Here is a 15,362-nt window from a genome sequence, read left to right on the forward strand (position 1 = left end):
AGTCAGTCATTCCACCCCTGACTGTTCTTCCCACATTTAAAATGTTAAAGGGCAAAAAGAACTTTCATTGGCCAACATTCAAACAGAAAAAAAGTGTTTTCTTGAGCAACGATTGGTTCTTTCGTGCTGGACTTCCCAAGATGCTTAGCGACTGTGGTTTAGAATTCAAATCAAGTCAGCCAATCAGAGGCAAGCATAACGAACGAGGCAGAGGTTTAATTTCGAGTGGTGACTGCTGTTAGACGGAGAACCTGAGTATATCTGAAAACTATTTTTGCAGCTTTTGGTTTTTTTAAGAAAAACCTTCACAACCGCATGCGCTAAATGTACCTTTTAACTCGTTTATATATTTGGATAACTTTCGCGTGTGAGAAGATCTGTTTTGATTCGAGATCAGGATTTGTGCGAAAGATCGAGCTGGGAAGTTAGCACCGAGGGAAATCGAGGTGGGGTAAGCCCTACTAATTTTTTTCTAGTGGCAGATTTATACTCAAAGCTTCGTAATAGTAAAGCTTTTAAAACGTTCATTCAACGCCGATCATCACTGCGAGCTGAAGAACAAACATGAGTGCAGGAAATCCCAAAAACCCTAATCCGTCGACAAATGTCGACCCAAAGTCGGCGCCTCTTAAAGAAATTCCAGATATCCTTGTTGACTCACGCTCAAAGAAGAGATATACGAGAGGGCGATTCCTTGGGAAAGGAGGTTTTGCCAAATGCTACGAAATCACCGACGTGGAAACCAAACAAGTATTCGCTGGCAAAATCGTGCCGAAATCAATGATTATGAAGCCCCATCAAAGAGAGAAGATGACCTCTGAAATAGCCATTCACAAGAGTCTCAACCACCCACATGTCGTGGGCTTCCACGGTTTTTTCGAGGACGAAGACTTCGTGTTTGTTGTCCTCGAAATCTGCAGACGGAGGGTGAGTGATAATGAACAAACACTACTTGTATCTGATGTTAACCCCATTCGTGAAGCCCAAGGTTAATTTATTTCACTTACTTCGGGAACGTGTTTGTCCTAAGTCACTTTCCTAACTGCTAACATTCCCATTAGTCATCATCGAAGTTGCAAAGAGCCTGCTTAACTCTTGTTTTCGCTGGGTTGCCATCAACAAGACTAGACTGATGATATTAACACACCAATGTCTGCATTTGTGTTCCGCTTAAGTCGCTGCTGGAGCTCCACAAGCGCCGAAAAGCTGTAACAGAGCCAGAAGCACGCTACTTCATGATGCAGCTGCTCAAAGGCTGCCAGTACCTGCACAACAACAGAGTTATCCACAGAGATTTAAAACTTGGAAACCTCTTCCTCAACGATGAGTTGGAGATCAAAATAGGTAATACACACACACTCATACTGATGGTTGCTACTAAAGCTGTTGTAAATCTTTGGAACAGGGTGATAAAGTCCAAAGAGCATTTATTCACTTGCATAAATGTGCATATGTTGTCCAGTAAGTTGTTCATGAGGATGTCTGTTCACTACGTAAAAATTTGAATACTTTCCCCCCTGACATATGTTCTCTTGCCAATTAGTACTGTGAGGGTAAAAAGGGATGCTGTTTCTTCTTCTTCTTTTTTATTTCAAAATTTTGATTAAATCCGTGTAAACCTGGCACCAAGTAACACATCATTTTCTTAAAGGTGACTTTGGCCTTGCCACTAAGATTGAATATGAGGGTGAGAGAAAGAAAACCCTGTGTGGAACGCCCAACTACATTGCCCCTGAAGTCCTGTGTAAGAAGGGCCACAGCTTTGAAGTTGACGTGTGGTCACTTGGATGCATCCTGTAAGTTAGCCACATACAAGCATACCTCAGAAAATGTTTTTCTTTTTTTTTTTAAGTAACCAATTATAGCAGTAAGTGAGATATTCTCATTATCCTGTCTCTAACTTCAGTTACACTTTGTTGGTGGGTAAGCCTCCATTTGAGACGTCCTGTCTGAAAGAGACCTACAACCGGATCAAGAAAAACAATTACACCATCCCTTGGGTACGTTGGTAGTTATTCACAATTGGGCATTTTCTTAAATAAAGTAGACCTTCATGACATCCAAGTTCACAAGTTCAAAACTGACAGCTGATCTTTTTCACTTGTTTTTTTTCCCCCTTTACTTTTGTTCTCCTTCCGTTGTCTCTTTTCTTATTCTGCTCTGTCCCCTTTTTGAACCACTCACTTGTATGCAGCATATCAATCCAACAGCGTCCTCCCTGATCAGGCGAATGCTGCATGCAGATCCTGCCCAGAGGCCCACCATAGCTGAGCTGCAGACAGATGAGTTCTTCACTCACGGCTACATCCCCTTTCATCTGCCTACTACTTGTCTTACCATTCCCCCTCGTTTCTCTATTGCCCCCTCATCGCTTGAGGTCAACCAGAGACGGCCACTAACTGCTCTCAATAACATGGGTAAAGATTCTTATACTACATTTTGAAACAAGAAAAGTCGCATGATGGATAGACTAGTCGTGTTGAATTAAAGAGTAATGAAACCCTAGACCGTTAAAGTGAGATTACTGGCACCTATACGTTAAAAAACATACCAGCATAACAGGATAGACACAGCTGCAGCTAATAAAATTAATAGTGGGTCTGTTTGATTTAGGTGTACAGAAGAACCAACATTGACAATTGTTAGTGCTGACTCTAGTTGCACCTGAAATCACACGCTACATACTATGTGTACTATCTTCCAGCGCACTTTTAGTATGTGAGTAAAAAGTATAATGGCTATTCAGAATTACTACATCATAGAGCTACACCCTTCCTTTCGGCTTTTTGCGGGTTAATGACGACATGTCATATATAAACTTATACCAGTGTTGTGAATGTAAAAATAAAATGATTTTAACTACGTCCTGCTTGGCATAGTGAAAAGTGCTACTCACATTTCAACTTTTCCGACAGTGGGTCTTGTGTTGCATTCTGCCATTGTTGGATGTTGTTGTGAAGTACGAAAATTTATTGTGGGATACTCCATGCCAGTATGGTGTGCAGTTTTTGCATAGCATGTAGTGGCAACCAGATATTTTTCACATACTGGTTGATAAATACTGTGGTTTCAGACATACTAAGAACACTGGCATTCTGTATTGGTGTACTAAAAAGTATGCAGTTTCTGACACAGTCTCTGTCATTTTAGCCTGCTATGCTAACACCAGGGTAACAGGGCCAGCCTGGCATGTTTTTAACCTTTACATGTGCTGCCTTCAAATGGAATTTGTGAGCTCTTGGTTACGACATGGGAAGTTATGTAAACGATATCCATGGCGTTCAAATGGTTCAGTTGTGAGAACCCCGCTGCTAGGCAACACGAATGCCAAAAGACTCATCGTTGTAGCAAGCGGGTAACAAAATGCAAAGGCATAATGACAAGAGGAAAAAGATGAGACCATTTAGAATATCAACATTTTCCTCAGACATTGTAAAATTACTAAGAAAAACACTACACGGCTAAAATTACAATATATTAACTTACCATCCACAGAAAAATGAACCTCCGTGAGCTCCATCGTTTCTGAAAACGTCAACATGTCAAAACTCTTAAACTCGAAGGGGGGTGCTCATGTGGACTCTTCATGAACATGTTAAGCACGACCCCATTTGAAGGCAGCAATGGTTTTTAACTTGTAGATATTAGGAAACTCACCAAAATGTCATAGGGTTTCATTTTGATGGTGGGGACAGTAGTAATCTATACAATTTACTGTAAATCTAGTATTGCTTTGTATGAGATTATTAATACAGCCTAGATACATTTCTTTTGTTCCTTTGGACAAGCATTTGTGATGTTTCATTTGAATTTTGTTTGTAACTTTATTGGCAAACCAAGGTATTCTTGGCTTGCCTTTCACTCAAAATTTTCACTGAAAATGAAAACATTACCTTTCAAATTTCACTGAACGGGGGATTAGTGGCTGCCATCCATTAATGGCTATAGTAGGGGAAACACTGCTGTTATTGGGATCCACTGTAAGTTAATATCTTGGTTTTGCTTCTCTTTCTAGTGGGGACGGAAAAGGTGGAGGGGAAAGAGGAGCTTGTACAAAGGTGAGATTTTTAGCAATGCAGTCCAAACACTTAATGTATCTGTATACAGATTTGCCCTTGTTGGTAAGGAATACAGTATTGGCTTGTTGGGTTTTTTTTCTTTGTTTTTCTCTTGAGCAGTTTTTGTATGAAAAATTTTGGTCTCAGCACAGTTGTGGTAAATAAGTGAATTCTGGCTTGTCTGGCTATGCACAGGGAGCTTGACTCGCCAGAGAGCTACCTGGAAGACATGTTGCAGCAACTCAACAGTATAATTGCAGCCAGACCATCAGAGAAGCCGCTTATACGGCAAGGTAAAGCTTTCACAGATACCAGAAAGTCCTCTTTTTCATGTCCAGCTTTACAGTTTAAAGCAATGCCAAGCTTTCCATTTGTATGCACTGACATCCTTCTGTCATTCGTCCATTTCCAGAAGAGGCAGAAGACCCTGCTAGTACCCCCATCTTCTGGATCAGCAAATGGGTAGACTACTCTGATAAATATGGACTGGGTAAGAAGAAGCATCCTTGCTTCCTCCTGAAAACTATAAATCGGAATTTTTTGTAGGCCTACATGATATAGTTTCAGCATTGTGATTGCAATGTGGGCATGCACAATAGTCACATCGCAGGACGTGCAATGTGAATTAAGGCAAGTTAACTCAAATGCCTCATGCTACGACATCTTGCTCCTTGATGCAAAAAAAAAAAACTCGCATGGTTCTAATTTTCCATGATTAATCTACAAGAGAATTCTGTCTGATATAACATAATTTACTCCCATTTAATGTTTGGAACTTTGTCATTTCTTGATCTGTTTGGACAAATGACACATTGAGGTGTTTGTCTGCTTCTTGACTAGTGATGCGCGAATCTGTTATATCCATGGGCACTGCAGTTAATCCGCAGATCGAACAGGCCAAGTTATAAAAATTAACGATTCTGATTAATAGCGGATGGGTTGAAGTGGGTGAAATAATACATAATTGATGAAGGAAATAATAATTACATTTTCTAAAACGTGAATGTTTTAAGCTTCATTTTTTTGTCAGGCACGAATTAGCGGAATGAACTCCCATTGCGCCAATTGCAGTGTCCATTTTTTCTTAAGCAGCAATGGAGGGTAAAAAGAACCAAGAAGTTAAAAAAGGAGAATTAAAAACAAAAAAGGGCCAACGGCAGAAAAGTTCTGTGTGGGATGAGTCAAGTGCAAGGAAGCTATTTCACCCTAGAGTTTGCATCCTGATTTATTTAAGTTGTATTTCACTGGTCCTAGCCTTGGTTAAAGACGATGTCTGTTGCTTTTGTTTGTTTTGGTTTTTTTTTTTTTTTTTCAAATTACCTGAAGATATACAGAATAGTTTTTTTTTTTATAACGATTTGTGTGTGTTTTAGGTTACCAGCTCTGTGACAACAGTGTGGGTGTACTGTTCAATGATTACACACGTCTAATGATGCATGCTGATGGAGACAGTCTGCAGTACATTGACAAGACAGCAGCTGAATCCTACCTTAGTGTGCGTTCCTACCCTGCAGCTCTCACTAAGAAGGTCAGTTACTTTTACACTAAATGCTATTGACTTGTAGGCCTGTCAAAGTTGGCCAAAAATGAAGTTTGATTATTCCTTCTAAAAAACACAAGTTCAAAACGTTTCAAATATATTTTTACACGTTATGTCCATAGGAGGGCAAACCAATACGAGAGACATAACTACTGTATGGGTATATTTCTTTCAACATAAACATTTCTTTTAAAAGATCTACATATCTACACATTGCAAAATAAACAAACCATAGATCTCTGTCTTTCTCTCCCTGTGAAAACCTGTTTGTTATTACAAATACCTTGAACTACTCAATGAGACGTTCTGGAACTGTCTTGTTTTATGAGCTGGATTACAGTGGTTAGCACGGTCGCCTCACAACAAGAAGGTCCTGGGTTTGAGCCCCCGGGGTAGTCCAACCTTTGGGGTCGTCCCTGGTTGTGCTCTGTGTGGAGTTTGCATCAAATCAATAGATTGTTCAGCATGAAAATCACTCTCTGTGGCCGAGTTGGGTTGTGAACTCTCTGCCATCTTTACCACACGGTTGTTGTTGAATTATTCACTTGTTTCAGCTTGACCTAAATTTCATTTCCAACCAATGAAAGTGACTTGTGACTCCTGTCCGTTACGCAGTGTATTCAGTGCAGCAGCCAATGCCCTCATGAGAATTTGCGAGGCAGTCAGCTGTGTGGTAGTGGGGGTTTTTTTCCCCCCCTCCAGACTAATTAATTTTTACACTTTTTTTTTTAACAATTCGGTTATATATTGGAATTTGGAATATTCATCAACAGCCCTATTGACTTGAGGTTTGATTTGGCTTGAAGACCTTCCAGATTTATTGTGGATTTTGGACTTCTTGCCCTCCTTCATGTTTTCCTGTCCAGGATTCTGGCTTCACAACACTACTTGTCCCTCTCCTTGTAGATAACATTGCTGAAGTACTTCCGTAACTACATGAGTGAACATCTGCTGAAGGCTGGAGCCAACATGGCGCGACGAGATGGTGATGAGTTGGCACGTCTCCCCTACCTCGCTCTTTGGTTCAGAACCAAGAGTGCTATTATCCTGCACCTAAGTAATGGCACTGTTCAGATGAACTTCTTCCAGGTTGGTATATACACACACACACACACCTTTTGTCTATCTCACTGATCAAATGAACAAAATTAAAGGGCCTATCCAGTGGTTGGCTTTAGTGAAGCTCCACCTCTGTCAATGCAGCAGTTGTGTATGTTCTGCCATGGAGTGCTTACATAAGAGGGTATGTTAACAGTACATCTATAAAGAGATGTAAACCTTGCATTCCTGCACTTCAGCCGAACACTACACATTTACGAGATATTGGTTCTCATTTGGACAGTTGGGTTTTCAAATTATTTTTTTGTCGGTCAGTTGAAAAGTCAACCGAACGTCTACACGTGTGGTCAAAACTGGGAGGTAGCTTGACATTGGGTGAGAGTTTAACTTTTCTCAACACAGTTAAACAGGCATTGACATAAAGGCGGTTTTGCTGGGGAGGGTCAGTGTGAACTCTGAATGCTGGTGCTTTTGTTTTCCTAATATCTTCCTTAGGACCACGCCAAGGTGATTCTGTGCTCCTTGATGGGTGCTATAACCTACATTAATGCGAAGAGAGAGTTCCACACATACAAGCTGTCTCTGCTGGAGGAGTTTGGCTGTTCCCCGGAGCTCTTCACCCGCATTCGCTATGCCAAACAGATGGTGGAGAAACTGATAGCCTCCAAGCCATCCACTGCACCCTAAACAGCCTTGGATCAAGCTTTCCCCAAATCACAAGCTGTTTCTTGTGATGGCCGAGCAAAGGAAAGGAAGTATCCTGAATTTGGCCATTTTATCCCTTGTAGGTTTTTGTTTTTTAAATGTACTGTTTGATGTGCATATATTGTACATGAGTGATTAAGTTAAACCGAGCAACCCTGTAATCTAGCCACAGATTTTAATTTTATCAATTAGTGGGACAGTGTTTTGTGTTGTCAACTTGTGCCTTTCACGGCTTGTGAGTTGAGTGGATTTATCAAGCCAGAAAAAGGGAATCGCCTCAAAATTCATGCTTTTGTAATGTCACATTCTTGCCCCTTTAAATGTACATGTCATACGCTTAAACACTAGGCCCTTGGAAAGACATGGGGATGAATTTTTCAGAATAACAGATGAATAGGCTGAAAACAGCCATGTTTATCATGTATATGTTTTGTATTTTCTTATACTCCATTTTGGGGTTGTCTTTCGGCAAAATGCTCACTGTGCAAACTGAATATGCATAAATGATGTAAATGATTTTAATTTCAAGCTGATTTAAATAAACCACATGTCTTAAAAGGAAACAACTAACATGACTGATGTTTTAATATTTACTTAAGTGGTAAAGGATAAATTATGCAAAGCACCTTCAACCTGAAATGTGTATTGTCCCCAAAGAGCAGAACTGCTGGCGTTTGCTGTCTGACTTGACTACTTAGCCATGAAGATAAAGTTGAGGCTTAGCAAGTGGTGTGTACATGTATATGTTTACATATGAATTGTTTGACTTTTCTTTATATTTCAATGAATATGAAATGGCCTCAAACCTAAGGTAGCAATCGGTTGTAATTTTATCAAGCCCTACAAACTGACCTGGAATCCATTTTATCTTCCAAAAGGTATTGTGTTGATATTTTATATTCATTAGTAGAAGTGTCATTTAACATCTCAAATACTGAATTCAACGCTTCCAGTTGTGTACCAGTCAAATTTGATTTACCCCTGAATTTAAACACCAATTGGCTAACACTGATGTCTTGGCAAGCCTGGGGGATTGCTCGTTGCAAGAAATCAACACTTGATGTCAGGGGGAAGAAATTACAAATAACCATCAAGCTTTGCTTCTGACTGTCAGACAATCTTGAGAGCTAAAACAATTCCATGGGTATGTAAGAACAAATTGTGTGACATGAAAATTGACTTTTTTCCCCCTATTTTATCCCGGTTCCTCGGTCACATTGTGCCACCTATTCATTTACTTATGCCATAAAAATCGAAATAAATCCCTTTTTGAATTTATTTACATCAATTTAATCCCCTTAAAGGTACAATCTGCAACTGGTGCACCCAGCGGCTGCCTGCCCCACTTCTGCCGTTGTTTCTGTCGAATTGCGTTAACACTGTTCACTTCATTTTTTGCAAACGAGAAAGTCAGCCAATGATACATTGCTTTCAGTTGTATCCATTTCTCAAACAAATACACATTGTTGACCTGATGGCAGGGTATGTCTTGTTTACTGTCAGTAGAATGCCCATGTTGTCACAGTCCGCCACGGATGCATTTTCCGATTGTACCTTTATTTTCTACTAAAATAGCTAAATTTTTGTTATTGTGCCACCAGAGTTGGGTAGTAAACGGATTACATGCAATCGGGATTATGTAATCAGATTACAAAAAAACCCAGTAACTACAATCAATGCAGATTGCATTTATAAATGTGTAATTAGATTATAGTTACCTTGTCAAGGATTACTTGATTAAATTTTTTGATTACGTCTTTAAAATGTAATTTTAAAATTACGTTTTGTTTTCATGATAACCAATGTTCTGTTATGAAAAGCACGTCTGACCTACGGGGTTTCTTAGACAAGTGCTTCACTTTGTGGTAGTGATGGGCAAAGCAGTTCTTTTCTTTTCTTTTCAATTTATTTCTGATTTTTCCCTTTTTCTCCCAATTTAGTGGCCAATCGATCCCTATTTTAGTTCAAACACCCACCTTGCATGCGTTCGCCAACTGCATCTCTCCGGCCGGCGGTCTCGAAGTAGACGCCACGCCACTTTTCGTGACATGGCGACTCCAGGCCGAACCACTGCTTTTTCCGACACACCCAGAGACATTCATGTGACGAACACAAGCCGACACCGCCCCCCTCCCGAAGACAGCGTTGCCGATTATTACGATTATTGCTGTCTCGTCGAGTCCGGCCGTAGTCGGATGTGACGAGACCGGGGCGCGAACCCCTGGTCCCCAGTGGGCAACTGCATCGTCACAAAGCCGATGCTTAGACCGCTACACCACCGTAGACGGCAAAGCAGCTCTTTTCAGTGTACTGAATCAATAGAATCAGTTCATTAAAAAGTTTTTGTTCAAAAGATTTATTCAGCGCTTGTCCGGAGCTCCGACTGCGCAGTCGCGCTCACTGAACTGAAACGCGGCAGAACATCCGGTTCATCTCGCCAATTAGGGAACTTTGAACAGTAGTTAGTGAAGGACAAACCGGGGAGCTGAGAATTTAGTTGGATAGAGATACCGTTTGCAAACTGAAAGCTGCTCTAACAAAGTCTTATCCTATTACGTACAGCGCATATATTTTCGCGACACCTAATTACATAAACTATTCGGTGCCGCTTTCTACTTCAAGACATCAGAGGGAGGGAGAGGGGCGGGCTTGAGCAACTCGACGACGATCGCCTGTAGTTTGTGCCAGTACAATTTTTGGACGTGTAATTTGATCTGACAAATGCTGAATATGCAAAAATGCATTTTATTTGCATTGAAAATGCAAATAAATAAATGTTTAAAGAGAGAAAAAAATATTTTAACTCGGATTTTTGTAGCTGCGTTATTATTTTTTGTGTGTGTAAGGTGCAATATTTTCAATATTTGATTTTGAAGTAATCCAGAAGTATTCAGATTAAATTACTTTTTTAGTCCAATGGATTACATTAGTAACTGCAAAAACTGCCATGTAGTTTGTAGTCAGTAACTGACTACATTTCAAACTAATCTGACAACCCTGTGCATCACTATGTCCGAGTGGGTTGGCGAACAACAGTCCAACCAATGATATAAAGACTTTTGCACAATCCAGTCAAATCACATCTCTCCCTACATTTTGCCCCACCCTGATATCTTGTTTCACTTGAAAATAGGTCACACTGGGTCCTGGTTATGGTTCTGATTTCGAGCCCCGGGGTAGTACAACCTTGGGGGTCATCTTCTGTGTGGAGTTTGCATGTTCTCCCTGTGTCTGTGTGGGTTTCCTCCGGGTTTCACTTGAAAATATGTCACACTAGGTTCTGGTTAAGGTCGTGGGTTCGAACCCTGGAGTAGCCCAAACTTGGGGGTCAACCCGGGCCGTCGTCTGTGTGGAGTTTGCATATTTTCACCGTGTCTGCGTGGGTTTCCTCTGGGTGCTCCGGTTTCCTCCCACAGTCCACAGACATGTAGGTCAGGTGAATCGGCCATACTAAATTGTGCCTAGGTGTGTGTGTGTGTGTGTGTGTGTGTGTGTGTGTGTGTGTGTCAGCCCTGTGGTGGCCTGGCAGCCTATCCAGGATGTCTCCATGCCTGCCATCCACTGACTGCTGGGATAGGCTCCAGCATCCCCGTCACTCTGAGAACATGCTCTGAATGCCACTTCACATTGTCTTCAATAATTGCCACTTTAACTGAACTTAAATTGTCATATTTGAATTTTGTACATCTGCTGTGCTTCCTGTCAAACATGACTGGCCTTTCGAAATGAGTGAGAGCAGAGAGTATCAAATTAAAAATTAAAGCTACATTTTGTAGGATTATTTTGTTTGAATTTCACTCCAAACAACGTATATCTCATTGTGGACACACTGACTCTCAGTCTTCTGTGAGCGAGTTTCATGGATGGGTGCAAAGTTGTTCCATTCTGAAGTCTCTAACCAATCAGAGAAGCTCAAAGGGAAGGGGCATTACCTTCTGTCAGTCATCTTTGTACACTTGGCAGTTCCCTTTGGCCGGATATCCCATACTATATGTATTGTATTTATGCATGCTCAATTATCCAGGTAAGAAAAGCAAAGAAAGTTGAATCAGTTCATCTGGACACAACGTTTCACAGATGAGCACATCCTCATCCTTGAAAGAGTGACGGAGGAACGCTGGTTTGAACGGGGAGTCAAAGAGGCCATCTATGTGAAGAGGGAATGACCATCTCTGAACAGAAGGGGGGCTAAGAGTACATCTGTCACCATCTTACAATGCTGTGATTACAAACATTCCCAAATCCTCTGTGAATAGTACACATGGCCATTGAAACTCTAGTTAATGGTCACACCTGTTTGCATAAGAAACCGATTGTTGGTTTCAGTCGTTATACCACTGTATTGTTTATAAGGGTGGGGACACCTGCAGTCAGTTGAGAATGAAGAAGTCACTTAGATGAGTGATGAAACATTTCTCTCAATAATCAGTGTCCAGATGAACGGATTCAACTTTCCTCGATATATGCATTGTACCTCGTCTCTCTCCTCCAGGGAACAGAAGTCATTGTCATAACATTTCGTTTCAAGAGGGAAGTCCCATTTACAGTAGGCCCGTCTCCCTTAGCCAATGAAAATAGGGATCTACTCCACTTATTACCTATAGGCTACCTCACAGGAACAATGGGCCTCATTCATGAAATGATCTTATGCAAAATTTTTTTTTATTTTTTTAGCCTCAAGTTTTTCTCATAGAAAAGACATACAGCCCGAGTAAACCCTGAATCTCGACAATATTTTGGATTGAGAAGGAGCTGTCATTCCAAATAGATTGGCACAGTGGGGGTAGCCATCACCATGGATTAATCAAGCATATGAGTTGGCCCTCAAAAAGAAAACAAAAGAAATGCGCTGTTACATGTATTACTCAACATTCTGTCCACTCTATTGCAATAAAATTGTTTTCTAAAAAGCACTGGCATATCTTGGAAGTCTGACACTGAACTTTCTTCCATTTTTGAGTCAATTTGTAAATAAAAGGGTGAAGAACATAAGGGAGCACTTGGTCCGCGCCAATTTTGACTACAAGAGAAATCCAGTCTAGTACACATGCTTTGCACCCTCTTCCCAAGGGCAACTGTTGCTGTCATCCCCACACAGGCAAGACATTTCTCATCAACAGCGCCATCACTTGTGCATCCACACACGTGACCTAAATGATACGCTGTCCCTGTGGTCTCTTAAATTGGGAAAACCACCAGAAGACTTAAACCCAGGATCAGTAAGCATAATACGCAGAAACGATTGGAGCTGTGCATTTTAATTACATAATTACGCTTCTGTGGTGTTGAACAGGTCAGCCTACCACTAAGGGGTGATGACCCTGACAAGTTATTCAAACAGCGTGAAGCTTACTGAAGCTTACTGGACTCATACTCTTCAAACATTGGCTCCTGAGGGACTGAATGATGAATTACTTCTTAGCATTTTGCTGTGATCCCTTTCCCTGAATATTTTCATATAGTTTCTGTAGGTTGTTTTACTCAAGATTAAACCGAGGGGTGCCTTGTCCAGCCTCACAGTCTTGCATCCATATGAATATATATCGAAATAACTTTGTTAAAAGAAACACCCAACGGTAGGGAAAGTGCTCAACAAATAAGGGGCAAAATAATCCAGTGAGTCAAGTAAATTATATAAGAAATATATATATATATAGATAGATAGATAGATAGATAGATAGATAGATAGATAGATAGATAGATAGATAGATAGAGGGGGGGGGGGGCAATGCGGATTTCGTCCTGGCCATGGAACAACGGACCAACTCTTTACCCTTGCGGAAGTGCTGAGGGGGACATGGGAGTTTGACCGGCCAGTCTACATGAATTTTGTGGACTTGGAGAGGGCACTCTGTGGGGGATACTGCAGGAGTATGGGGTACCGGGGCAGTTGCTACAAGCTATCCAGTCCTTGTATAACCAAAGTGAGAGCTGTGTCTGCATTCTCGGCACAAAGTCAAACACTTTTTCAGTGGGTGTCAGACTCCACCAAGGTTGTCCCTTATCTCCGATTCTGTTTGTGATATTCATGGACAGGATCTCAAGGTGCAGCCAAGGTGAGGAGTGCGTCCGTTTTGGGAATATCAGAATTGCATCTCTGATCTTCGCAGACGGTGTGGTTTTGTTGGCCTCATCAGAACGTGAGCTCCAGCGTGCACTGGGGCGGTTTGCAGCTGACTGTGAAATGGCCGGGATGAGAGTCAGCGCCTCCAAGTCTGAGGCCATGTTCTCTATTGGAAAATGGTGGATTGCTCCCTCCGAGTTGGGGATGAGTTGTTGCCTCAAGTGAAGGAGTTCAAGTATCTCGGGGTCTTGTTCACGAGCGAGGGTAGGATGGAGCGGGAGATTTACAGGTGGATTGGTGCAGCATCAGCATTAATGCGGCATTGTACCGGACCACTGTGGAGAAGAGGGAGCTGAGACGGAAGGCAAAGCTCTCAATTTACCAGTCAATCTTCATTCCAACCCTCACCTATGGTCATGAGCTTTGCGTAGTGACCGAAAGGGTGAGATCGCGGATACAAGTGGCTGAAATGAGTTTCCTCTGTAGGGTGTGTGGGCTCAGCCTTAGAGATAGGGTGAGGAGCTCGGACATCAGGAGGGAGCTCAGAGTAGAGCTGCTACTCCTTCGTGTCGAAAGGAGCCAGTTGAAGTGGTTCAGTTATCTGATCAGGATGCCTCCTGGGTGCCTTCCTTTGGAAGTTTTCTGGGCACGGCCAACTGGGAGGAGACCCAGAACTCACTAGAGGGACTACATGTCAATCTGGCCTGGGAATGCCTTGGGATCCCCCAGGAGGAGCTGGAGGGTGTTGCTGGGGAGAGGGACGTCTGGAGTTTCCTACTTAGCTTGCTGCCATATATATATATATATATATATATATATATATATATATATATATATATAAATATATATAAATAACTTTGTTAAAAGAAGCACTCAACGGTAGGGAAAGTGCTCAACAAACAAGGAGCAAAACAATCCAGTTAGTCAAGTAAACTCTATGAGACGGTACAAGCTCGTTTCATGCCATAAGCAATCACGATTCATGATAATTGCTTATGATCGCTTATGGCATAAGCAATCATGATGATTGCTTATGGCATGAAACAGGCTTGTACTGTCTCATAAAGAGTTTACTTGACTAATATATATATATATATATATATATATATATATATATATATATATATATATATATATATATATATATATATATATATATATATATCAAGGCCAAAAAAACATATGCATTGATGCTACATGTTTTTTGAGACCTTGATGTCTATCATATCTATATATTGTATTTAGTATTGGGGAGAGTTATAACTAAATTTATTATTGGTGTTGACTTTCTACATACTATGTTAAGTTTATCCACAAATGTAACCTGCTAAAAATGTGCATTTTCTGACTGCGATTACCTCTTGGGGCCTGTAGGATCTATTTATAGGTACCTGCTACCGACTGTCATACATGGTAAATGAACTGCACTTATAGTGCTTTTCTCATCTACCTACCACTCAGTGTTTTACAGTGTATGCCTCACATCCACCCATTCACACACACACATTCATACACCGATGGTGGAGGCTGCCATGCAAGGTGCCAACCTGCTCATCAGGAGCAGTTAGGGGTTCAGTGTCTTGCTCAAGGACACTTCAACACACTCTCTGCAGGAGCCGGGGCTTGAACCAGCGATCTTCCGATTGCTAGACAGCCTGCTCTACCTCCCGAGCCATGCAGGCCCTTTTTTTACATAACTATGACAACACACATAGGAGAGGGTGGGCCACAATCAACCACTGACATGCGGTCTTCATGTTATCATTTGCAGACTGAATTTGCAAATTTAAATTTTCCTGTTTAGCAGACTTTTGTCCAAAGCACTTGAGACATTCAGCAATTAGCAGATACTGTATATTTGTATGTCAACCTACAGGCATCTAGTCACCATAAAGCCAAGAGTGTACATCATATCAAATACAATTTGTGTACCTAT

The 15,362-nt window shown here is 41.2% G+C and overlaps 1 protein-coding gene across 1 annotated transcript; it reads left to right on the forward strand.

The window, feature by feature from the left end:
- The first annotated feature begins 256 nt into the window (after window positions 1-256).
- plk1 (polo-like kinase 1 (Drosophila)) lies at window positions 257-7,863 on the forward strand. Its single transcript, XM_056280863.1, is given in 10 exon segments — window positions 257-927; window positions 1,176-1,344; window positions 1,652-1,796; window positions 1,907-2,000; window positions 2,195-2,476; window positions 4,258-4,351; window positions 4,471-4,548; window positions 5,432-5,586; window positions 6,505-6,687; window positions 7,153-7,863. Coding segments are annotated over 10 exon segments (1,755 nt in total). The 5' UTR covers window positions 257-564; the 3' UTR covers window positions 7,345-7,863.
- Window positions 7,864-15,362: the final 7,499 nt, after the last annotated feature.

Source organism: Lampris incognitus, chromosome 5 (genome assembly GCF_029633865.1).
Source record: "Lampris incognitus isolate fLamInc1 chromosome 5, fLamInc1.hap2, whole genome shotgun sequence".
Classification (NCBI taxonomy): Eukaryota; Metazoa; Chordata; class Actinopteri; order Lampriformes; family Lampridae; genus Lampris; species Lampris incognitus.